The sequence below is a fragment of the Tenebrio molitor genome, chromosome 9 (genome assembly GCF_963966145.1).
Source record: "Tenebrio molitor chromosome 9, icTenMoli1.1, whole genome shotgun sequence".
NCBI classification, from domain to species: domain Eukaryota; kingdom Metazoa; phylum Arthropoda; class Insecta; order Coleoptera; family Tenebrionidae; genus Tenebrio; species Tenebrio molitor.
Window position 1 is genome coordinate 358486 of NC_091054.1, and position 24312 is coordinate 382797.

At 37.2% G+C, this 24312-nt stretch overlaps 3 protein-coding genes and 1 long non-coding RNA gene across 10 annotated transcripts in view; 2 read left to right on the top strand and 2 right to left on the bottom strand.

Annotated features, from left to right (window-relative positions):
• Positions 1-1885, bottom strand: part of Ubr3 (Ubr3 ubiquitin ligase) — a 50841-nt gene extending 48956 nt beyond the window's left edge. The window contains exon 1 of one of the 3 annotated variants that reach the window (XM_069059377.1): positions 1219-1885. In XM_069059377.1, the coding sequence (XP_068915478.1) occupies positions 1219-1447 (229 nt within the window). In that variant the 5' untranslated portion in view covers positions 1448-1885. The remainder of the gene's footprint in view (positions 1-1218) is intronic. The other 2 variants (XM_069059378.1, XM_069059379.1) reach the window with 2 other exon arrangements.
• A 2693-nt stretch (positions 1886-4578) lies between these two features.
• pths (porthos) lies at positions 4579-6467 on the top strand. The gene is made up of 6 exons (XM_069059779.1): positions 4579-4783; positions 4834-5496; positions 5548-5771; positions 5951-6083; positions 6134-6262; positions 6319-6467. Exons 1-6 carry the CDS (start codon positions 4706-4708, stop codon positions 6451-6453), a joined length of 1362 nt encoding a protein of 453 aa, XP_068915880.1. The 5' UTR covers positions 4579-4705; the 3' UTR covers positions 6454-6467.
• LOC138139484 (uncharacterized) lies at positions 6457-24114 on the bottom strand. 5 transcript variants are annotated; one of them, XM_069059777.1, is made up of 8 exons: positions 23878-24016; positions 23209-23437; positions 15548-15622; positions 15305-15502; positions 11156-12365; positions 10665-11002; positions 6962-7125; positions 6457-6901 (listed from the first exon to the last, which is right to left on the bottom strand). In XM_069059777.1, exons 3-8 carry the CDS (start codon positions 15614-15616, stop codon positions 6556-6558), a joined length of 2325 nt encoding a protein of 774 aa, XP_068915878.1. In that variant the 5' UTR covers positions 15617-15622; positions 23209-23437; positions 23878-24016; the 3' UTR covers positions 6457-6555. The 5 variants fall into 5 exon arrangements, with proteins under 5 accessions (XP_068915878.1, XP_068915876.1, XP_068915875.1 ...); XM_069059775.1 differs by lacking the exons at positions 23209-23437; positions 23878-24016 and adding an exon at positions 15971-16104 and having other exon boundaries at positions 11156-11219; positions 11268-12365; XM_069059774.1 differs by lacking the exon at positions 23209-23437 and having other exon boundaries at positions 23923-24114.
• LOC138139488 (uncharacterized) lies at positions 16022-21506 on the top strand. Its single transcript, XR_011162309.1, has 2 exons — positions 16022-16160; positions 16216-21506. It is a non-coding gene; the product is annotated as an uncharacterized lncRNA (long non-coding RNA).
• Positions 24115-24312: the final 198 nt, after the last annotated feature.

Sequence of the window (24312 nt, forward strand, 5' to 3'; positions counted from 1 at the left end):
AACATAATAATGTCTTAGAATAGTTTAGTTTATTAGTCATAGATTGAGATTTTTGATGAAAACTGAAAGTATCGTACAGAACAAATATGTATTTAGATTTATTTAAAATATAAAACGTCATATGCAAGAAAAAAACTCGTTATGTTTAGACCGGTGTGTCTCTTTTAAAATCGGCAGCGCAAAGGCAAGATCTAAACCCAAGAGAAAACTTTTCGAACAAAATTGGAGTGAACAGAAACTTCAGCAAAAAACACCAGGAGAATTATAACGAAATACATAATCGCCAGCAGTAGCATCTAAGGCGTGAAAAAAAAAACAAGACACCTAAAGGTTCATTTAGAAAGATGCAGTGACACAAGGACGTCAAAAAGAACTCAAAAACAATGGCACTCTCCCGTAAATATATATTTTTTTAAATCCATATTTAGATACTACAGTATCGCCACAGGAAAACTAACAATAAGAATTCTCTTTCTTTAATAAAAAAATGTCCTTTTATCTGACATAAAACCGCAAGAAGCGATTGTGCGAGTTTCATTTGTGCATCTGATCATTAAAAGTGTCGAATTGCACTTCTGGTGTGGTTCCTATACCTGCACAGGTACAGGTTTCGGCGTGGATTAACGAACATCATTAAGTTAATGCCACATGCGGAGGAAGTAACCAATCGCGTTACGCATGACGTCACTTTTCAGATTCGCCTCGATCAGATTCATAAGTCGTATGATTAAGAAGATTGCAGGAATCTTGCAGCAGGAATTCGAAATTAAAAGGTGAAATTTCGTGTGGACCTTCTAATTACGGGAGCGAGCACCGTCTGCGCCTCCCATATAATCAGAATTCGAGACGGTCAACGTCCATTGTGGTCGATTTTACCTGGAAGTGACCCAGAGCTACCTGGAAGGGCCCCGAACATTCGCACAACCTACGACAGAACGATGTGATGACTGACTGACTACCTGGCATTTAGCACGACACAAGTCCGATCCTTATCAGGAAATCCAAAAGACAGAAGTGCAACAATTGGCGTCATAATCACCTCTTCCGCTTTGAAAACACGTCCACGTGAAAGAGCGAGTGAAATTTCGTCATTTCGGCGAGATCGATCGGGTCATAGCTGATGCGGATGACTCGGGTTCCACAAGAGCGACCTGGGGCCGTTCAAGGTCGTTTGTTTGGAGGTTCGCGTTCGCGACCAGAGGGGATGTCGGGGTTTACCTGTGGTGGCGTAATCGTCGGGAGTGCGACCCCCGGCCATCAGCCATTTGCACCAGTCGATGGTCTCCCATTCGTCGATGGCCTTCGCGGGGTTGAGGAGGCTGTTCAGCACGTCGTTCAGGTGCTGGGGACAGGGATTGTTGGAGCAGTCGGCGTAGACGTACGCGGCCGTGGCGCGCTTGCCTTTGGCCATCAGCACTTTCGCCTCGAAATTGGAAGTTGAGGCCATTTTCGTCTCAAACTGTCATCACATCAATTTCACTGGGACACCGCAATTTCACTGTCGCATCTACACTTTTCCACAGCACCCCGCGGCCATAACCTCGACACGGCGCACTCGCACCTGGAGCTCGGACGGGGCCGAAGTCGACGCCACAGGACACGGACACAACGCGACGCTCGGGCCAGATTATTATCGTGCGGATTTTACGAAAAATATGCCCGGACAGGTTGCGAACTGGCGTGAAATGAAACGGAGATATTGGTGCGAGCGACCTCAATCTACTTATCTCTCTCCTGCGACGTATGTCGTCACACAATGGTAAATATTTCGAACAGTCATAGAACTCTGGGGGCACGCGAAAATCGACTGTACTTGCGGTGGACGTAAGGTAAGCACCGACCCGAGGTTATTGCTGTTTGAAAGAACAAACAAGAAAGACGCCACGTTCCTACCAGTTACCAAAAGCTGCCAACTTGACCGCTCCAAACGCAAAAATTCCATTATTAAGACTAGTCCACCCTTAAAACTGGAAAGCGAAATTTTATTTGTACTTTTGTAGGTATAGTAACGTGATAACGGCCCAAACTAATTTTCGAAAGTCTTAAAATCGCCTGAAATCGTCGAAAAACAAGAAAATATATCGCAGAGGTAAAAGCAGATTCCTGTAACGCGCAGACCGGTTTTAGTTTAGTGGATTATGGACGGTGCAAAATCACAGCCTACTGGACGAGTTTCCCTTTCCTTTGATTTTTTTTTATCACTGCAAATTAAAACGCCAGCAATATTTTCGATATTTTATTTTCAACAGTTTTTTATACAGTTCTGCTACATTTTTATAAATATTATCCCTAAATGCTACCGTTTTCGTATCCTTACCACTTCAAATTAAATTTTACCCCTTGATGTAAGTAAATATGGTTAAATTACATAATTACATATTTTACCAATAATTTCATCCTCAATTTTATTTTACTCAATATAATTTTGGAAATACGTATTATAAATGTCACTAACAGTTTTTACAAACTCTAAATTGCACTATTTTAATAATTAATTTGTAACATTGCTCATTTTCTAAATACATATTTACATTCCTAACAATTTAAATTTTTTAATGTTTTAGTAATCCAAGCTAACACGTAGCCTATGTAGTTTTTTTTCTAATTCTAATGCCGAAAAATTTGAGATATGGTGCTTATTTACATTGACAATTTAATTCATACACTAAAAATCCCATAAGCAGCGGTGTTTTTGTCACTATGAAAGCGAAAAAAATTTGCCCTAACTTTTCCAGCGACAAAACGGAACCTAACTTTTGAAAGCGTCTGATTCTAGTAGGTCTGCATCATCGTACTTTTCCGTATTCATTAAATTGTCTTACCGAATTACACTCAAGCTTTTTTTTTTGGGTCGAAGTAAACTTGACATTTATAATTCGAGTTTTGTTGCCTGCAATTCAACTCAAAAAACGGCCAGAAAAAATTACTCGTCCTACGGACTCGTAATTTTTTCAGAGGCAGTTTTTTTCGTTAAATTGCCAGGTAACAAAACTCTCATTGAAATGTCAAGTTTACTTCGACAAAAAAAAGCTCTCGTGTAACCTATCTATAAGTGACAATTGCATTCAGAAAATTTCAATCAGCTTGTAGTATTTTGAATCATTGGACCAATTAGGAACGAATTACATCAATAATTTAGGATGGTCGAAAAATTATCGCTGTAATCACCTCCTCCTTCCTCGAATTATTGCTGTAATTTTCTCCTCTTTCTTCGAATTTTGATAAACTCATTTTTGATCCACAATAAAGTTTTTGTTGTTTTCAACTAAGTTAACTAACGCTTTGAGAGTCATAAGAATACGTATAAATTAAAAAAATTGTGTAAAACTTGAAAATGAAATTTTCTTTCGTGGAATTGTCATACCGAATACAACTCGATGGTACAAAATTGCCGGAAAATTTTCTCCTCATTTTACTCGTATTTGTTTCTTAGACCCTATTCTTATCACCTGATATGTTCTGCAGTCATCTGTATCATCTCCAATTAGGTGGTTTCTTGTTGTTATATCAAATTATCACCAACGATGTGCTGTTTAAATTTAATCGGAGCTCGAAGGGGTTGTCAATGTCATCAATCGTGTTCTTTTTCTTCTCTTTCTTCCAACTTGCCCTTGCCGCCATCAATTATCAGTTCATCACCTTCGTTTTCTCGTTGTACTCATTCGGCAATATTTTAAATTCAGAAGTATATAACATATATGTAACTATGTAATTTGAGTGTTAATAATGTAATAACAGTTAGGTACCTATTGTTGAGGGTGAAATAAAAACTGGCCCTTGTTTTTCATGACAAATCGATGAACCGACGAATCTCTCCTGTTTTTCACAATACCTAATTATTAATTTATTACATATCTATACCTAATATTTCGTTTCACAAATGAAGAAAAAACTGTTGAGCGGTTCATGGGTTTTCATAATATAAGTGAAGGTCGTAAAGTCAATTATTTGAGTTATTGTCCACTGACATTGAAAAATTTAACATCAGGAAAAACTTATGATGGAACATCGCTCATGGCAGATGACACAATCTTAGTTTAATAAATAAGCAAAATAAACCGTGCAGTCATGTCAATAATTATTGATAATAATAATTTCAGTTTCCATCTGCTTAGACTCTAGAGTATTAGTTTTATCTACTTTTCAGAAAAAATATTATCACAAAATAAAAAAGGATTTGTTGTTCGAGGTATGCAACCAAACTTACATTCAAAGTGAAAGTCCCACTTTACGTACCTATTTTAGTAAGAACCTAAATAGGTTACAAAAATTAAGGGCAACGTTTATTTTATTTTCTCAAAATATAGTTTTTTCATTCGTTATTACCAATTTACCTTACTTTCGTACCAATTTAACACTTTATATTTATTTCAATAAATCTGAAAATGTCTCACTAAATACTTTTTTATCTTCATGTGCTCCTGCTCAGACAACTAAAAATACAAAATTTGCTACATCATCGCAACTAAAGTTGAACCGCATCCATCTTATCATTATTTTTCAATCTTTATCTCTTAAAATCAGCTCGTAAGATCCTTCCACTTCCACTTGATATTCTGTTTTGGTGATTTTTATTTTTGTTCGGTCATGTTGGTTATGGTTAGCCAATTTTAAAATGGTTTGACGCTTGACGTATGGTTTGATGTAATCTGTTATAAATACTTGGAATAGTTAAGTTTTGTCCAGTTAAGTGCTTAATTTGATTATGGAACATCAGATAGAACCAAAAAACAACGTCGAATCTAAGCCCGAGGAAGAAAAACAATTATCGTGGAAAGACTTGGTAATAAATTGAACACGTGTTTATAACCTAACCTACGATTTTGTTTACAGGGCCTAGTGGATGTATTGTGCGCCGCTTGCGAGCAACTCAAATGGAAAGAACCGTCCAAAATCCAAAGAGAGGCGATTCCCGTCGCCCTCCAAGGAAAAGACGTGATCGGACTCGCCGAAACCGGATCTGGAAAAACGGCAGCATTTGCCCTTCCCATATTACAGTCCCTTCTCGAGAACCCACAACGCTACTTCGCCCTAATTTTAACCCCGACCAGAGAACTGGCCTTTCAAATTTCAGAACAATTTGAAGCTTTGGGGTCCAGTGTCGGTGTAAAATGCGCGGTTATAGTTGGCGGCATGGACATGATGTCTCAAGCGCTGATCCTCTCCAAAAAACCGCACATCTTGATTGCCACCCCCGGCAGGTTGCTCGACCACCTCGAGAACACTAAAGGCTTCAACCTCAAAGCTTTAAAGTATCTAGTGATGGATGAAGCTGATCGAATCCTCAACATGGATTTTGAAGTGGAGGTGGATAAAATTTTGAAAGTGATACCGCGCGAGAGGCGCACGTTCTTGTTCTCGGCCACGATGACGAAAAAAGTAAAAAAACTCCAGAGGGCGTGCTTGCACGATCCCGTCAAGGTCGAGGTTTCCACGAAGTATCAGACAGTAGAAAAGTTACAACAATCTTATATTTTCATTCCAGGCAAATTTAAGGTGAATGACAAGTTTTCAAAAGAATTCGGATTGTGACAATGAATGTTTCAGGACGTTTATCTCGTACATATTTTAAATGAGATGGCTGGGAACAGTTTTATGATTTTTTGTTCCACTTGTAATAACACGATAAGGACGGCGCTGTTGTTGCGAAATTTGGGGCTCACAGCGGTGCCTTTACATGGACAAATGTCGCAAAATAAGAGATTGGCGGCATTGACCAAATTCAAAGCAAAGAACAGATCGATTCTGATATCGACAGATGTAGCCAGCAGGCAAGTTTTTTTTATTGTCTTCTCCAAATTAAAATGTGTAAAAATGATGCAGAACATAAGGTTTAAATGATTCGTTATGATTTAAAATAAAAATTCGTCACTACCTCTGATTCTTTAAAAATATAATTCCTACAAAGATAATTTGTGTGAGAGATTCATTAATTTCTTTACTATTTTAGAGGTCTGGACATCCCCCATGTGGATGTAGTTATTAATTTTGACATTCCTACTCACAGCAAAGATTACATTCACAGAGTTGGACGGACAGCAAGAGCTGGTCGGTCTGGCAAGGCAATTACTTTTGTCACACAGGTAATTGACGCAAATTTCTGAATAAGATTTGTTTATTAAATTGATTTTAGTATGATGTGGAGTTGTATCAGAGGATAGAGCAACTGATCGGGAAGCAGTTGCCGCTGTACAAAACGGAAGAAGATGAGGTGATGGTTTTGCAAGAAAGAGTCGCAGAGTCTCAAAGAATCGCCAAAATGGTAATTTCTTTTGTGTGACACGTAAAACAGTTCGTTTTTAAATTTTCAATTTGCAGGAAATGAAAGATTTGGGCGACAAAAAAGGAAAGAGGAAGAGAGGAGACGGCGGAGATGACGACGATACTGAGGGCGCGTCCGGAGTGAGGAAACATCTAAAAGGCGGAAACAAAAAAGGCGGGAAAAAGAAATAAATGTTTTGAAAGTTCTTTGGTTTTTATTTATTGCGTTCAAGATTGCGTAAAATATGTATAATAAAAACAATGAGTACGTAATTTGTAAAAAATCAACCAGATCTAAAACTCGGTGGATGATTCATTGCAAAGTTCTAGCGAATCATTGAAGATTTCCTCTCGAGTTTCCACATTTTTCACGTTCTTGTAGATAATCGTACACTCGTCGGCCATTCGACCGGTGCAGATGTTCGGACACGTGTTGACGACGTGCGTGGCGACAGAAACGTACGATTTGGGCATTGCGTAGATAACCTTGTCCGTTTGGCCGTAATCGTGAGAAAAACGTTTCAAATCCTCGGTGTTGTGGTAGTAGTTGTGGGAGGTGTACGAACAGTGAGTTTGGAATTTGTGTTGCTCTACTTCGAGCGAGTCCGGAGTCATGCTGACGTCCAGAGAGTCGTCCTTGCTGCAAATTAACGGGGTTATAGCGGGTGGGTGCCGACTAATGGGGTGGTACTGGGCTTACTCGTCGGTCACGGTAGGAGGCAGCACGGGTCCCAGGAACCTTGTCACGGGGATAGCGTCCGTGGCTTCGCGTTTGGCCGGTGGCTGGATCGGTTTGTGGGGACGGGGGATGTCGTAGTCGGGTTCGGATAACCGGCGTTGTCTTACAGGCAGGAGTTTTAACCACTGAAAATACAAGAAAAAAAGTACATATGTGATTATTATAGTATGGATCGGTACATTAGACACTAATATACATTTTGACCGGAGAAAAACTCGGGAAAGCGTTTAAACAAAACCGTCAAAATCTAGATACAAAATGGATTTAGATTATATTTTCATTTTTAATCATTTAACGAAAAATGTTTTGAATTAATGATTGCTTTGAAGACTTGAAGCGACATGCAGCAACTAAAAGAACTGGGGAAATTTAATAAATTTTATAAAAACCACGAAGAAAAACAGGTGACAGAAGAAAATTGATAATCGCTTTCCATATCTGAGTCATTTTAAATTCATAAAGTCCAATTTAACTTAATTCCATCCCGAACAAGACGCTTCTGAAAGTTCTAATAAATAGAAACATGAATATCCGCAAAAACGATTTAAAAACCGAGAGTGACAAAACTTTGTTTTGAATGAAATAGCCGAAAAACACTTTAAACACAGCCGCAAAAACGTGTAACATTAGAGTGAAAACTGAAAACCAAGTGAAAGGAAAAGGTTTTGTCACTCTCTGTTTTTAAAGCGTTTTTGCGGATATTCATGTTTCGATTTATTAGAGCTCGTTCGGGATGGAATTAAGTTAAATTGAACTTTATGAATTTAAAATGTTTAACCACATTTCCGGTTTATTCACTTATTGAAGATATTCGAGTTTACCCTGTACCGGGTGTCCCATCACTTGTGTCCCGTAGGAAAATGACTTTAAAACTAAATTATATTTATATGAAGGTAGTATAGATGCATAAATACTGTTCACCGCCACAAAAATTGGGTATTACTTTTTTGTTAAAATTAATTACCTAGGTACAGCAAGCAAAAAACTATCACTTTAAAAATTAAATTTTGTTCGATGCAGTTCAAATTTAGTATACGTTATGAAATAGTTATAGAGAAATAAAATCCGTAATTAGAATTTAATTAAAATGTTTTGATGTAAAGATATTTGGTTAATTTAATTTGGGTCCTTCTACTTTATAAAAATTTATGGAAGACAAAGTTAAGTTTGTGGGTATTATTCTTGTCCGCAATTTACGGTACGAAGACCATTCAAGAGGTACCTGCCTGTGTTGCGGCGTCAAACACACTGTAACCCCTCATAAATCTTCGTCTGCAATAAATTTTCATAAAGTAGAACGGCCCAAATTAATTTAACCAAATATCTTTACATCAAAACATTTTAATTAAATTCTAATCACGGATTTTATTGCTCTACCATTTTTTCAAAACGTATACTAAATTTGAACTGCATTGAACAAAATTTAATTTTTAAAGTGATAGTTTTTTGCCTGCTGTACCTAGGTAATTAATTTTAACAAAAAAGTAATACCCAATTTTTGTGGCGGTGAACAGTATTTATGCATCTATAATACCTTCATATAAATATAATTTAGTTTTAAAGTCATTTTCCTACGGGACACAAGTGATGGGACACCCGGTATATTTATTCCTAAAAGAAATATAGACTAAAATCATCAATCAGATTAACAAAGAAACAGATCTTGAAGCACTCCACCACGGTAATTAATTTATGGCAGGGTGTTAAATAACCTCAGACAAATATTCTAAATATCGGGTGTTCATTTAAATTTATCCTCAAAGTTGGCGTTGAAGAGTCGATTGTGAACACATCACTCATCAGCCTGCAGAGTAAAAACATAAAAAACGAAAAAGTGAGGTTAGATTTCAGCAGCTGATCCGTGATCTGTAATCAGTGTAATCCGTGGTGCATTCACAATCGACTCTTCAACGCCTACTTTGAGGATAAATTTAAATGAACGCCCGATATATTTTTTGGGTAATTGTTCACTTTAACTACTTCTGGAATTTTCGCGTTTTTTCTGGCTAGACAGCCTCAGGGCGTCCTCCTAGAGACCTAGATCGTGTCCCACCATTCAAACCTTGTGCAAATGCCTTTTTTTTTCTCTCTTGTTGTGTTTCAAGGTCGCGTCAAGGTCGCGCCAAGTCTTAGTATAACTAAAGGGTAAAGAAAATTTTCATTTGCACAAGGTTTGACTGGTGGGAAACGATGTAGGAGGACGCCCTGAGGCTGTCTAGCCAGAAAAAACGCGAAAATTCCAGAAGTAGTTAAAGTGAACAATTACCATTTTTTGTGCTGTTAGAAATATTGCAAGCAAAATGTGAATTTGACGACTACGTATAGTCCATTCAAAAATCAAAAAACCACCAACGTCGCATTTTCCTCGATAATTACTATCGGCAACGCTGTGTAGTGTAAAATTTGGTGAGAATTGTAATTTTGAGGTTAAGTATTTATTAAGTGTCTTGTTTTTCTGGGCATGTTTAAGCAAAAATAATAAAAATTAATAAATAAGTGAACCGTACTGAGCAATAATAAAACAATTTTAACGAAATTCCAAGCAATTGAATTTTATTTTGAATCAAATGTCATAATTTATGGTTACAAATAGTGATGGATAAATGACCGGTCATTTATTTTTGGTCAAAGTTGACCGGTCCTTGATCGGTCAATTACCAGTCATTATTGGTCAAAAAGTAGGAACTAGTTAAACATCACAAAATGATTCTTTCAATGTCAAGGATTATTTTAATATCAAATAATGGTTCTTAATTCAATTTTTCATAAGATTTATTGATCGATAAATTATTGTTCTAAAATTGTGTAAGTGAGGTTAAGTTGAATTGTTTGAAGTTATATTCTACTTTGTTTTTTCTTTAACATATTTGCTTGAATTTGAACTTTTTGTTAATTTAAAACGCTTTAAAACATTTAACACAACTGTGCGTGTGTATTTTCAGTTTTTTAGTTTCTTTTAAAATACCCACTTAAACATTCGTTTAGAATTTAAAAAAGTAGGTAGGTAAGTATTTTAAAAATATATTGTATGTCATGTTAAGAAGACACAAAAACGATTGAAAAACAAAAACCACTTCTTCCTAATAGACAAAAAGCTTAATAATCGTTTTCCACAATGATCTTTATTAAAGTTTTAGATGTTTCATTGTCATAATTTACTTATTTATTGTCATAATCCATTTCTTCATTGTCAGCAGCTACGTAAATGAAATCAGACAACCCAACATAACCTCATCTCATCAGTCAAACAGTCATCATATCCTATAATCTTCAAGATTATAAGCGGGAAATTTAAATTTTAAAAATGACTGGTCAAATTGGTCAAGTCATTGACAATTATTGACCGGTCAAATGGGTCATTGACTAAGTCAATTACCGGACCTCACAACATTAGTTACAAACATTTCAAGAGAACATGACTACCTAGGGTTTTTTAAATTTTACCAACCTAAAGCAACAGGTGGTGGTTTTTTGATTTTTGAATGGACTTTACAAGAGTGTTCCAAGTGAATAATCATTTGTTTTGTTAAAATTGCAGTAACTTAAAACATCAACAGTTTTGAGATTGAAAAAGACAATTGTCTTTAGAAGATAAAAAATGTTTCTTTATTTTTACAGCAAAAATCTAATGTAAAATAACCTCAAATAAAAACCTCCAACTCACCTCCTCGTCTGTAAGATTGGGATTGACCAGACTGCTTGTGACTCCTGGCGTCATGATCGGTGCCGAAGTGACCTTCGCCAACTCATTCAACAACGTATTCAACTCGTCCGAGTGTCTACAACTCCTACTGTCAGATTTGTCGCGCTTCCTCAAGATTACGTCGTCGGATTCGCCCTCGCTAAATTTCCGTATCAACATCTGTACCTTGGTCCTTGACTCCACCTTCTCCCTCTCTAAATCTTCAAGGATCTCGTCTAGACTGCGCACTTGTTCGATCGGTTGATTTGGTTTGGTGTCTTGGAACATTTTTTGAGTTTTGGGAGGCAACGAAGGACATACTGAAAAACACAATTAGCGAAAATCCACGCGGACAGTGCGACAACACAGAAGCGCCAACAGAAAACGTGCAGGCAAACGTTACAGAGTGTTTAAGAAAAAAATAAACCTGGGAAAGTGCCACTAGTGAGGAGAAATTCTAACTAGATCTGCACCTGAGTCTGGCGCGGCGGGCCTGCCGGGGGTCTGACTGTCGTCGGTCGACTGATTCGAGTGGGCCTGCAAAAGGTCTCTGTGTCGGTGGGCAAAGAGCAAACCGCGACATACCCTCAGCAAGATTTTCTTGTTTTCTAGGATGTTGTGCAGCTCCGACAGCATCTGAATTGCGCTGTCGTCAGTCAGCACCACTTTCTCGACGGCCACGGGGTCGACCTCCGCGTAGATCTCTTCCTCTCGGGGCTGCTCTCGTTCTTTCTTGCCCTTCTTCCTCCAGACTCGCCTCATGAAACTTCGCGACTTTTTTATCGATTTTACCTCCTCCTTGACCACGTCTCTTTTCATTTTGAGTTCTTGCGAGCTGTGACTAGAGTTTTCGTCGGCCTTCTTCAAAACGGGGGTGCTGTAGTGGCTGAACTTGTCCAAGTCTTCGTAAAGGTTCTCGCTTTGGGCACTCTCGCGACTCGTCACGTCCGCACTGGCATAAAACGAGTTCTCCACTAGGACACTGTTCTTGTTGCAGTCTGTCACCTCGTTGAGTTTCGGTTCGGCGTAGATCACTTCTTCGCTTTGAACCTGCCGAGTGGTCTGGTACTGGTCGTTCTCCACCATCAGACTCTTCGTTTCCCTGGTCGGCGTCACCGCGCTCTTCGCCTCATCCACCATCCCCGCTCTCTTCCTCTCGTCTGCCATCCCCACCGACTTCCTTAAAGGAACACTGTAGTTCTCGTTGTCCATCCAGAAGCTGTTCCTGAATTCTAACGAATCTCCGGAGATCCTCTCGTAGATGTTCTCCCTGTAAGGCGACTTCCTGAGGACTTCTTCTTCGTCGTCGAAGTGATAATTGGGCAGCGAACCTTGCGACGCTTTGGAGTTGTTGTTCTTGGTCAAAACAGGACTGGGGCATTTCTTCGTGGCGATCTTGCTGATGGCTCCCAGACTGCCGCCGTAACTGTGCGCCCCGATCTTCTGCAGACGCTGGATGATCTCGTTGCTCTTCTGCGTCTCGATTTTGAGTTTGTGGGGCACGCTGTTTTGCCGTTCGAAAGGAGCTTTCTCGTGGGGCTCTCTTTCGGGGATGAGGTCGTCGAGGGAGTAACGGAAGTGGCTCAGTCTTTTGGGAGTCTCGTTTGTAAAGTTTTGGTTTTGCTGAAGGGCGGAGAGCATGGCCTGCATCCACTTTTTTTGCTCGTCGGAGTTTTCGGCCTTCTGCAAGGGAGAACACAGAGGTCAGTGAAAAGGAAATTCTGCACGAACGTTTTGAGAGATGAACAAAAGTGCACTGCTGCAAAATGGTGTTCAAAGATCTCTCGTAGATACAAGAACAGGATTATGGTGAAGTATTGGTGATTTTTGTCCAAAGAGAATCTTATGGTCGTTGGTGTTGCAAAATTATTTGTCACTATTTCTAAAGATTAACTGTAGAGTCAATTGTTTCCAAGTTTGGTGACTGTGAAGGCCACTTTGCAATGCTGCCGTGTCTGGACTCTGGAGCAGAGACTCGGGCGAAAGGACTAAGGAAGTAAAGCTTACAAGATGTCTTATTGGGGCACATCCTTTCTGATGTGGACTCCTTCGATTTAATCTTTGGCCAAAAATGTTAGAAGTTTCCCGTGGGCTCGTTCTCTTATTTTGTAGTTTCAAAATATTTTTTTAAAAACTAAGATCAATGTTTTGCAAAAAGACGTGAGTGAAAACAAATGTCACTCACATTGTGTATTTAAAAGTTGAAAACCTTCAACAGTGGATACAGAAGAACTAAATCTAAAGCTACTGGCAAAAAAAGAGAAGATTATAAAACCTCCAATAGAGGAGGCTATGGAAAACAAAATGTTGAAAACGTGCGGCGTAACTAGGAAATTGTCACTTGTTAATTTTGACATTTACGTGAATTCTGCTCCTAAATGGGAACAAGAAAGGAACAATTGGCACATTTATATACCCGAAATCATTCAAACAAATTGCTTTGGTAGTAGATTATCGAACATAGTGTGCTTCTTCGGCAACGTGCAAAGAAGACGATGTTCTTCTTTGGTTGCTTAAATTCCTAAATGTTCTTGTATTCTTCATAAGACTTGTTTGAATATGTGAAAAAAGACTTTAATGTGAAGGGAATGAGAAAAAGAAACTTGAGAAGTAAGCCATCATGGTTTACTATTCTTCGTCGAATAAGGTTCTATTCTCCTATAAACCCTACTAACTCAAATAAGGATTCTTTATTTGAAGTTTTATAAGGCCACGACTGTCACCGAATTCCTCACTACTGTTGTCCGAATTTAAAGAAGTTGTGGTCAAAGCAAATACAGATATGGTGATAACGTACGTTCGAACTGTTCGAATGTGCGATGTCGAGAGGAGAAATGAGTTTGTTTGTTTTCTCGGGTTCTATTGGTGGAGGTTTAGTCTCCACAAAAAAATGCACCAACGGGAAACGGTGCCGGAAGCTTCCAGTGTCGCGGTTTCTTCAGCAGAGGCCGTCACAAGTAGTAAATTCCCTCCGTTCTGACAATTCTGCGAATTTTCACCACCAACTAGATGTTTTTCACAATATCACTACAAATTCTGATCGATTTTTCCAAGTTCACGCGATAGCGAAGAAGTCAACTGTCCAAACAACACTGAATCCGTGTTTTGAAGGTAAGTATGTAGGTACTCAGCGGAATCATTTTTCAAATATTTTTTGCCAGCATTGAGCATTATGATTCTCTTACCCCGGAAGTGTATTTAGACAGCATTTAGTTGATCCATCAGTAGGTCCTTTATTACAACATCCACATACGAGGAGAGTTCAAATATAACACGGAATTTTGCTCCCGAAGGCAGTAAATTTAGCCAGGAAGGAAATGGTTTATTTCGATAATGTATCGCACTATCTAAAAGCCCTGTCTATTATCGTTATCGTCGAAATTGTTTTCGTTTCATGTTCACGATGACGACAGAACCACCAGTGTTATCCAACACTCGAATACCCTGTCCCAAATATGAAAAAAAATGATCAAAAGCGACCAAACAATAAAAAAGTTATCGTGAAAAATCGATTTTCAATAGATAAAGTAATGTCAATTAGAAATTACTCCCTACGATTCGAACTTTTAGGGGGAAATTACGTCTTTCCTTTTTCCTCTGAAGTTTTTAAAAATATTTTGTTTCCTCTTGTAAACTCAATCCGGGGACATACTGTATATAAATATGCCGCCAGAAACCAAAACTGATTGTGAAACGAAAAAACATCTATCAGTTAGGCGAGAAATTAGCAATTTGCAACTGTTACAAGGAATTCGTTGCCTTACATTTTTGACATGGTTACGATATCTTTTGTTTATCACCAGAAACCACATAGCCCCCAACTTAACCAAATTTATGGCAACCTAGTAACGAATATCCCTAAATCCTAGCAAGTAATTTCTTGTTGACAAATCTATACTCAACTTCAAGAGAAAATGTTTTTGAATGGTTTCTTGTATATTTTTGTAATAAATGAGCTTTGGACAACGTATACTCGGTGTCATCACTCATCACTATCCCTACACTCCGCACCGCAGTATATGTTAGAAAATTGAGCGGTGTAAGTTGTGTTTTGGGGACAAATCTGTCAAAATGCAAATATCGAAATCGTCAATTTTTACATAAAACGCGACGATATCTAATTGAAGCAAGCAAATGTGGTTGCAGTTTGCAGTAACTCTCAAACATGCAAACGTTGCTTGGATGCAAAGGTCAAGGCTGCGTGCTGCCGACTAGGTATATAAAGCAGAAAGTACCAGAAGATAATTCTGCCAACCTTAACTTTTATCTAGTGAACGGATTGTTCTGAATTCGACTTGAGATACATTTTTTAAGAACAGTAATTTTGGTAAAAGAATCTTTGGATTTTGCTGACCAAGCTATTTTTCATTTCAAAGCACTTTTAGACTGCACGTTTTGACAAGGTTTTAAATAAAAAACAACATTTTGTAACCTTATTCGAGGAGGAATAGTATCTATACGTAATGACGTTGATAGTTACATTTCGTTTGCAGTCGGAGTACGAAAGATAAGAAACAGTTTATCTAAAAACTGTTGTGTTGTCACAAGACCTCTGAATTCTCTTTGCACCATCTCCCAACCAAATTTCATTTGGGTGTGTTGACTGTTACCACTGGACTTACCAGAGTATAAGTGACGGTCCTGGTCACAACCTGGAAGGCATTGGCCACCGAGGGCAGCGACTTCACCGCGCACGGCGGTCCCAAATTGATGGAACCCTTGCAGGGGGAAATGGCCTGGTACTCGTCCTTGGAGCGATAAAACAGCAACAACCTGTCCTCCAAGACGAACCAGTAGTTCTTCCAATTCGACATCATCCTCTGAAACACATCTTTTAGCTCGCGAAACCTCCGTTCACTCTTTACCTTCTTGTTCTTCAAGTGCAGGTATCCTGACATCTTCACTTTGGTGGTGGTCGGCGCCGCAGGGTCCATCTCGCTCTGCAAACACAACCACTTGATGCAACTGCACAAAGTGCATTTATGGAGATAACACGAGCGGATCAGTGAACGGTGGCAAGTCGCGAAATTTCAATTGTTTGACACATGTTCCGTTTCAGTTTCGTTTCTCACGAGATGAAAGTGTTCCGCGCTCGACACTTTTACCGTGCAAGTGCAAAACTTTACTTTTGTAGTTTCCCTTGTGCACTGTTTGTCAGGAAAGTCACTCGCACTTATCGCCCAACACACAATATCTGATTATCGGAGTTTCGACCAGGAAATGATGGTCTTGTTACACAACAGCTCTCACTCTAATTGCTGCTGAGCGGAATTATTTGTGCGACTTACCGATCCTGTGCTCTCACCACAAACACTGTGTTTGTAAATTTGCGATAAGATAACAGAATGACACACCCGATTCTGGAGTTTACGCATTTTTAGCGCTGCTTTGCCGGATGCAGTCACATTTTCACTAGAAAGCACTCGCTGTCAATTTCCTAGTTTTTACACAGTCGAGTGCTCCCAGAAAAGTGTGAAGGTGAACGCGTAATTAATTGGATTGGCTTTTTGTGCTTTATCTCGGAATGTTGCAGCGAATTCGATTTGAATGGAAGGCTGCACAGGCCGCTGTTAGCACCGTTGCAACACTTTGTACGGAATTAATTCAGTTGGAAGTGGTGTTATTGGCGTTTAATGTTGTCGAGCGGGGATTTTGTGTGAGGTTTCTCCTGCTGTTTTCCTCATGCAGTTGTTATCTACAGGATGTTCAATTTACATCAAGACTAAGGGACAAACCAGTCACATTTACGTCTGAAAGTGAACGTCTGGGACACCGACATGTACCTATGATTGTTGTTGCTGTGGAAAAGTTGTGTTTTTTTACAGATTTAATCTCATGGTGCAGTATTTTTGGTAGGAGTAACAAAAATAGTGATGGTTTTATTTTATCGAGTCTAGATAAAAAAGAATTTAAAAACATGTATGTGTTAGCATTTGTTTTGAAAAATAAATAAATGAAAAGGGCACAAAAAATTAGAAGTAACTTGAAAATGAAAAATTGAAGAGCACGCAATATACAGAGTGATCAACAAGAAAAGAAATCAAGAGTGTTACCTCATCTTTTGTTTTATCTAAACGTCTGTCTTAGCTTAATCGTACACATACATATGTATACTTGCTATACACACTCGATTTATTGGTTGCCTATCCCTCGAAAACTCTATTATTAATTAATTAATTATTATTAATGATAATTTATGCTTTATATTCTATGGTACAACTCATTTCTGGAATAATTGTTGCTTCCAATTGCAGGAAACGTCCGTAAACTTTGCCGAAATCGAAAACTCTTTTTCAAGATTAAGATCTACACCGTTGCTTTAAAACTCGTTTCTTTGACATTTCACCGCACAATCGGCTTACCAGTGGCGTCGCGTTTGGCAATAAAGCTGGTAAATTGCCCATTCTTACGAATGTAAAATGTTGTTCTTGTTTATTTTATAAATTTTCTCCATTATCAGATAATATAATAATAAAATGCACAATTATAATTCCAACGTGTAAAATTCATGAGGTATGATTTATTATCAAATAGCGTTTTAGACCACAAATTGTCTACGCCCATGCATTGAACGTTTATTTGCATGAAATTCCGCTACGACATGGCCGATAAATTTACAACGCCTGCTCTGATTTGTTTTCTTTTTGATCACTTTGTACATAAATGAATGGAGAAAGAGGAAAAGTGGTGAAGTTTAACCAATGCTATTTTTACACTAACCACGATACAATAAACTGAATTAATTAAAACAAGATTTCTTCGAAAACCGTCATGTTGAGAAACGAAAGAATTTGCAATAAGTGACAATAATCATGACATGACATGTTGCAAGGAAAAATTACGCATAAAGTTTAGGGAATGTATGTATGTATGTATGTATTTGAATAACAATTGACAACGAACTTTTTTACGAAACACATGTAGGGATACTTAAATTTTTATATATATTTTTATAGGATGTGATCGCAAAAAAAATGGAAAACAGAACTTCTGAAAAATTGTCGTGTGCAAAAGGGCGTTATTCAAAATTTTTGACTTACGTAGCTTGTCAGATAGCCGATGTTCAAAATATTTTTTTGGTGGAAACTTTGTAATATTTTCTGTAGCCGTTTGGTTGTAAAAAAATAAATAATTTTCAAATTAGCATTGCGTCTTATGGGAAGAACAAAATTGAAATGGCTGTATCTCTGTTCGACGCTCGCCAAAAATTCGTTAATTTTGCCGTATTTTTACGTTCTTCACTCCATTGCTCGAGAACTAAGCCTCAAATTAAAAAAATGTATTCTTTCAGAACTAAAGACCGATATTCTCTGATTACGATGGTGTTTGTTATTATAATTTTGACGGAATATTAGTCAAGTTATGATTAAAAAACTGACGTTGCAACAAACATTAGAAATGTAAACGTGGATCACCCTCCCGAACCGCCCCGCCCAGGCCAACCAAAACAAACTATCATCAGTTCATCACGATAATAATAATAATAATCAATAAATAATTTCCACCGCTTGTAATTGCATAAATAATAATGTTGTATTATAATTTCCCAGAGTTCTGAAAAGAACAGGTTTCTGAAAGACAAAATGAAAAGGGAGAAATGAATTCGCAGAAAACCCAAGAAAGCACGAAGGAAGACGACTCAAAACTTAAAAATTAAAATTTGCGATGACATCTGTGCTAAGTTGCCAACATAAGTTTTCAAATATTGCTGTTAAACCAAGTATGCAGCCAGAAACCAAAATTAATCACTTAGCGAGAAATTAACCATTTGCAACTGTTACAAGGAATTCGCTGCCTTACATTTTTGATATGGTTACGATATCTTTTGTTTGTCACCAGAAAGCCTGAAACCACATAGCCTCCAACTTAACCAAATTTATGGCAATCTAGTAACGAATATTTCTAAATCCTAAGGAGTTCAGAAATCTATCCTACTTTGTTATGTATGACTAAATATCCCGATTTTATCACACACTTTAATAATATTTCGGGAGTTTTTATCGGCTAGATGGTTGTTCGTAGTATGTATTTGTCGAAATGTTTTTTAAACGCACATGTTTGACGTTTCAAATCCCCTCGAAGACCAGCGCCACCGCCGCCAATTTTGGGGTTTCCGGGTGTAGCAGGCACATACCGTTATCTCTTATTATAATATTATGCTTTATGGAGCAGACCGTGGTTCAGCGAACCTTTTTTTAATTACCTGAAATGATGGAGATAAATTAACCTTTTCCCCTCTCATTAATGATTATACAATAATTACTACTCTTGTTGAACTTGGTAACCATGACAAGTCAAGAATGACAAGTAAGAGATCATAATACATTTTTTAAATGGCAAAATTATGAAAGAAATGGTTGCTAATTAAAACAAATTTCAAAACAAAAACACGAAAAATAAATTCACTTACATATATACAGGTGTCCTCGAAATGCATGTCAAAAAAATCGCTAGTTGGTTACGCTGAATAGAAGTTAAATACATTTTTTTTTTTTAGTAAAAGTCTTTTTGTTTTTGAGATATAGGGCATTGAAAATTTGCTCGAAATTTCCAGTATACTACTGAGTTGCAGTAATTGAGAAAAAAGAAAAAAGATACTGCTTTTGGCTTCTTTGAAGGCAGAATATCGTCACGATTCCACTAATATGACGCTTCTTTTTTCTTCTAGATCCAAAATAGCGGATCTGTGTTTCATTGGTGGTTGCAAATAGAACATGTTTTTGTTCCAGTCAGAATTTATCTAGATCGTAGACTTGGAACCAGAAAAGAAATGTATTTACCATATCTACAAGTTTTGCAACATTAAAATTTTTGTGCGATTACAAATCGACCTACATTTCGGTGAATTCATTTCATCTTTTTCAAGGCCAAATTAATGTAGTTGTTTTAATTTCACAATACAAGATTGATTCAGATAATCCGATAATGGGGCGTATTCTGTAACTGCTCCGCTAAATTTTAAAGGGCGTTAAATTAAGTTGTCATAGCAATGACCAATCAGGGCTTGAAATTTTAAATTTTAGACAACACTACAATTTTAACGCCCCTTTATAAATTACAGAATACGCCCCATAGTGTATTTCAAAATGCCGATATAATATGGAACGCAATTTATGTGAGAATTACTGATAATCGAAAATTAAATTTTTCCGCAATTTTCAGTCTAATTCCTAAAACGGCTTTGTTGTGTTTTGACAAATGTTAAAAACCACAAAGTTAAAAAAATCAAATAAATTAAATTTTGTATTAATTTCAGAAAAGCTTCCAAATTTCAGTTTGAGTTGATAACCGCAGAAGAGAGGTAGAATTTGTCAAATGTCAACTGTCGAATTTTCTCTAATACTTGTGAAAAATGTAAAGAACTTCTTGCAGCATTCAGCATTCATTAAATCCATCAAATAATTATCAACAGGAGTTGTCTTTCTTATGCTTTTTCCGATCAAAATGCTGTTTAGTAGGTACTTAACAAAAATAAAACAAACTGTAAGCTGTACCATATATTGTATAGCAAAGTGTGGTAACTAGGTCATTCCACTGATAGTAAATTGTGCAAGTTTTTTAAACTCTATCTATAACGTTGTAAAAAATAAAAAATTATTTTGACGGTACTTAAAAAAAACAACAATAAATATGTTGGCCATGCTTTGTCGGTAACGTTGTTGTTCATCTTTCTGATTATTTGAACCATCGTTACAACTAACACAATATTTGCTTTGATTCATCCTAGTGCTCTAAATCTCTGTTCCCAAATCTTGCCTTTATCATGTTTGATGTGGACCGATAAGTATTTACTTCATTGCAAAAGAACAAATGCGATTCGAGGAAGTAAATTCTTTTGATATGTGGAATCAACAGTTATGACTGAATGCGTAATTTGTTCTCCTTAAATGTACCAAAAGTGCTTCTATTGTTAATTTCAATGAATATAAAAATAAGTATGTATTGGTGTCAATTCTACGAATGTTTTAGTCTTAAAAAAAATCTAAAAGAGATAACGATAATTATTATAAAATCAAATGTTTGGAATAACTTATATTAAAAAAAAAAAATGTTTGTTTTTTGCAGTTAAAGTTTTGATAACACGTGTTCGAATAATTTTGTGTTAGAGCAGGTTGTGATTTTCCCTTCCTTTTACAAACGTAGATAATCTTTTTAGCTGGAATGCTTTGACAATTCCTTCAGATGCATAACTTCACTTTCATCACATCTTTATTTGTTGCGATATACGACGAATTAAAGTTTTCAGTTCATTTTATATTATTTCTTTCCGCGGGCTCCGAAATCCGTATTGTCGCATTGATGATCATCCACTTCCATTCTTTCGACCTACACATCCTGTTTTACGAAATATTTGACAGCTCATGAAGCTACGCCATACGTTAATGGAAACAAAAGCGAAAACTTGACAATTATTTTTTAAACACACCTTTCAACGGGTGAATTGTAAAAGAAACTAAAAAAAGAATTGTTTTAGAAACTACCCAACATATAAAATAATTAAGAACGGTAATAGTGCAGAAATGTATTGCTTAAACGTCATGCTTTGAGTCAAAAATGAAATTATTTTAATTTTTTTATCAACTACCTCTGTACAAAGGCCGGCAATAAAAACTAGCCATCACTTTTCTGTCACGTCAAAATCCAAATGTGTAATTAATGCTTTAATGACACTGACATTTAAATGATGGCTAACTATTTTTGCCGACCACTGTACATTGTATTTGTATCAAGACCTTTTGTTAATCACTTTTTGATAATTAAAACAAAAATCAATAAATCGTAAAAAAATTGTACATTTTTTCATAATAAATAAATTATTTGTAATATTTGTAATAATCCATTTTGTTAACTTTGTTCCAGGTGTTCAACAAGGGTCAAGTTTAGGCCATTTTTAAACTGCTCCTATAAGGAATATTTTTTAGCCTTGTAATTACATATCTAATAGATTTGCACAACGATATTCAGCTGAATTTAAAAAAAAAAAAACGGGAAATAAAATTTTTCCTAATGTAAATTTGGTTTTAAATATCGTGCAGTCCATTGAATTTGTAATTAGAGTTAGCGTTGGAACTGTCAACGCATGTCTAGTTTTGAACTATTGCGACAAACGTCACATTTAATGACAATTGTAAAACAGAAAATGGCGAATTAAGGATTTGATGAATTGGGAGAAAAATTACAATGGTAATGTTTATTTTATTAAACAATGTTACATCAGATGCTGAAAGTGTTCATCATTTTGTTCTAAGCATAAACAGGCTCTTCGTTTAACTCCACTGATAGAATTTTGTAACATTAATTTATACAAAAATAAGTGTATCGATTCAAAAAGACCTACCGCTTCAGTTCCAGTGCCAACTTTAATTACAAATTCAATGGATCGATCGATATTTGTGAATTAATTGTCTCCTTGACAGTATCTATCAAATAATTTTTAAAAATGTCATTGAATTATTTATTTATAAACTGCATACCGTCAAATAATTCTAACCTATTTCTAAAGGCCATTTTCAAACTATGATAAACGTGTAATTTTTTTTTACATTTCCCTTTTTTAAAATTCAGCTGTAGGTATCGGGTGTTCATTTAAATTTCCGGTCAAAATTGAAGAGTTGATTGTGAACGTACAGATCCGTAATCTGTAGTGAGTTCACAATCGATTCTTCAGCGCCAACTTTGACTGAAAATTTAAATGAACACCCGATATACCTACATAGATATAATTTACCCTACTTTAATTATTAACAGTTTGAAACGCATAATTTTCAATCATTTTTCGAATCTCTTATTAAACATTTGTTTGAGCAACAAAATATTCACTGATATTTACAGAAATTTGGAAAAACCCTGTTTTGCTTCTTATCAAAATCAAAAAAAATCTTAATCTAAATGTTGACACTTTCAGCTCTCAAAGATAGTCAACACACAGTGCCCTACTTTGATTCGTTCTTACACAAGTACTTTGCACAAAGCTGAATCATTTTGAGTGCCAACTGAAAAATGAGAACAACACGAATTTCACAATCAAATTCCATAAAAAAAGAAAATAAAAGCGAGAATTATCAACATATTTTCTAATGGAACTTATCTGATACTTATTAACACATGTTAACGCAGACATTGACTTTGAAATGAGAAATGCACCAATTAGAGCACAAAAAGTACTAATAATATTTAGGTGAACAAGCTGAGATAAGCCGAAGGAAAGTCAGAAACTTTGCAACAAAATTTTGCAAAGCGGAGAATCTAAATCGCACATCAGAAAATGACGTTTTTGTGTTGTTGTTTAATTCCCAGAGAACAACAGATTTAATGGCGTGTATTTTTGTTTATTACTCACCAATTATCACAACATCTATTTCACAAAGCAAACTTTTACTCTTTCACGGTCACACTAATCTCAGGAATTTTTCAGACCACACAGAATTTGATTGTGTGCAAAATCACGACGAACCAACTTCGCAGTTACAAATCTGAGCGACAAAAAATACGTTCTCGACAAAAGCAGAAACGAAAGAAGTCTTACTTATGTCAGTTCTTCGTTCTTCCAATTTAATTTCGAACCGGAGTACTATTCCGACAGAGTAGCGGTACGAAAAAAAAGTGACATGTCTCTCGACTCTTCAGTTTTATTCCGTTGCGGTACTAGACATCGACACGAACCAGAGTACTATTCTGACATGGTACCGGTTCGGAAGAGCGTTTGTTTTCGCGATCACCGATCACTCTCACGCCAGAAGTGAGTATAAACAAACCTGCAATAAACAAAGCGGAAATAAACAGAGCGAGAGGAATTTAAATTTCTGATTTTGAAAAATTTCTAATCAATTAGTGCTGCGTACCGGACCGGGGGAAAGCGCGGGCGTGTGTGCAACCCCTGTGCGTGACTTAAGTCAAACATCCCTGTCCATTCATAATTCAGAAAAAATGAGCGTGTCACCTATTTGGCTAATTAACTTGCAGTTTTAATAACGACGAGATGGTTATCGCTTGTTGACTCGGTGTTAATGCAGACAAATAGGAAAATTGTGCGATTATTGTGTTAATTTAGCGATGATAAGGGAGGCGTGGGCGTCCACATCATAAACTAATCGTACTCGACTGTTTTGAATTGACTGCAGAGACGCAAAACAATCGCGCGAAAAGAAGAGATAACGTTGCAGTTTTAATGTTTTGCGTTGAAATTGGTACTCACGGTTCGTGGAGACGGCGAGGAAGAGGCGAATTATGCACTGTTTACCTGCGGGCACATCTGAGGCGCTTCTGCGGAGGGCACCTCGGAGCGATCCATCGGAGCGCACGGTCGACAAGAGTATAGCACGGGTGGGCAAGGCTACGTCGCGGTCTCTTGCCAGTGGGACCCTCACGGAAGTAAAACTTCCGTTGCGATAGTTGCGTGTTTATGGGTTTGAAATTGTATCGTATCTGGAGCACTCCCTTTCGGACCGCACCTCGTAATAGGCAACCAATTCGACGGGGACAACAATGGATGGACACGAGATAGGCATCTCCAGAGTGGCAGAAGATGAGGTGGAGTGGTAATTTTCAATGAGGCAGGAAAGGTGAAGATGGACTGGCGAGGAAGGCGTGGGAGGTGAGGGCGAGATTGGGCCGGAGGGGCAGGACGGTG

What these genes read in the sequence shown, in the direction of transcription:
- pths (XM_069059779.1), top strand. Translation starts at nt 4,706, where the DNA reads ATGGAACATCAGATAGAACCAAAAAACAACGTCGAATCTAAGCCCGAG. An exon ending in TCATTCCAGGCAAATTTAAG is followed by an intron (nt 5,497 to 5,547) that starts GTGAATGACAAG and finishes TGAATGTTTCAG; the next exon opens with GACGTTTATCTCGTACATAT. An exon ending in CTCAAAGAATCGCCAAAATG is followed by an intron (nt 6,263 to 6,318) that starts GTAATTTCTTTT and finishes TTCAATTTGCAG; the next exon opens with GAAATGAAAGATTTGGGCGA.
- LOC138139484 (XM_069059773.1), bottom strand. Translation starts at nt 16,057, where the DNA reads ATGCGTAAACTCCAGAATCGGGTGTGTCATTCTGTTATCTTATCGCAA. An exon ending in TGCACTTGAAGAACAAGAAG is followed by an intron (nt 15,503 to 15,547) that starts GTAAAGAGTGAA and finishes GATGTGTTTCAG; the next exon opens with AGGATGATGTCGAATTGGAA. An exon ending in GGACCGTCACTTATACTCTG is followed by an intron (nt 12,366 to 15,304) that starts GTAAGTCCAGTG and finishes TCTCCCTTGCAG; the next exon opens with AAGGCCGAAAACTCCGACGA.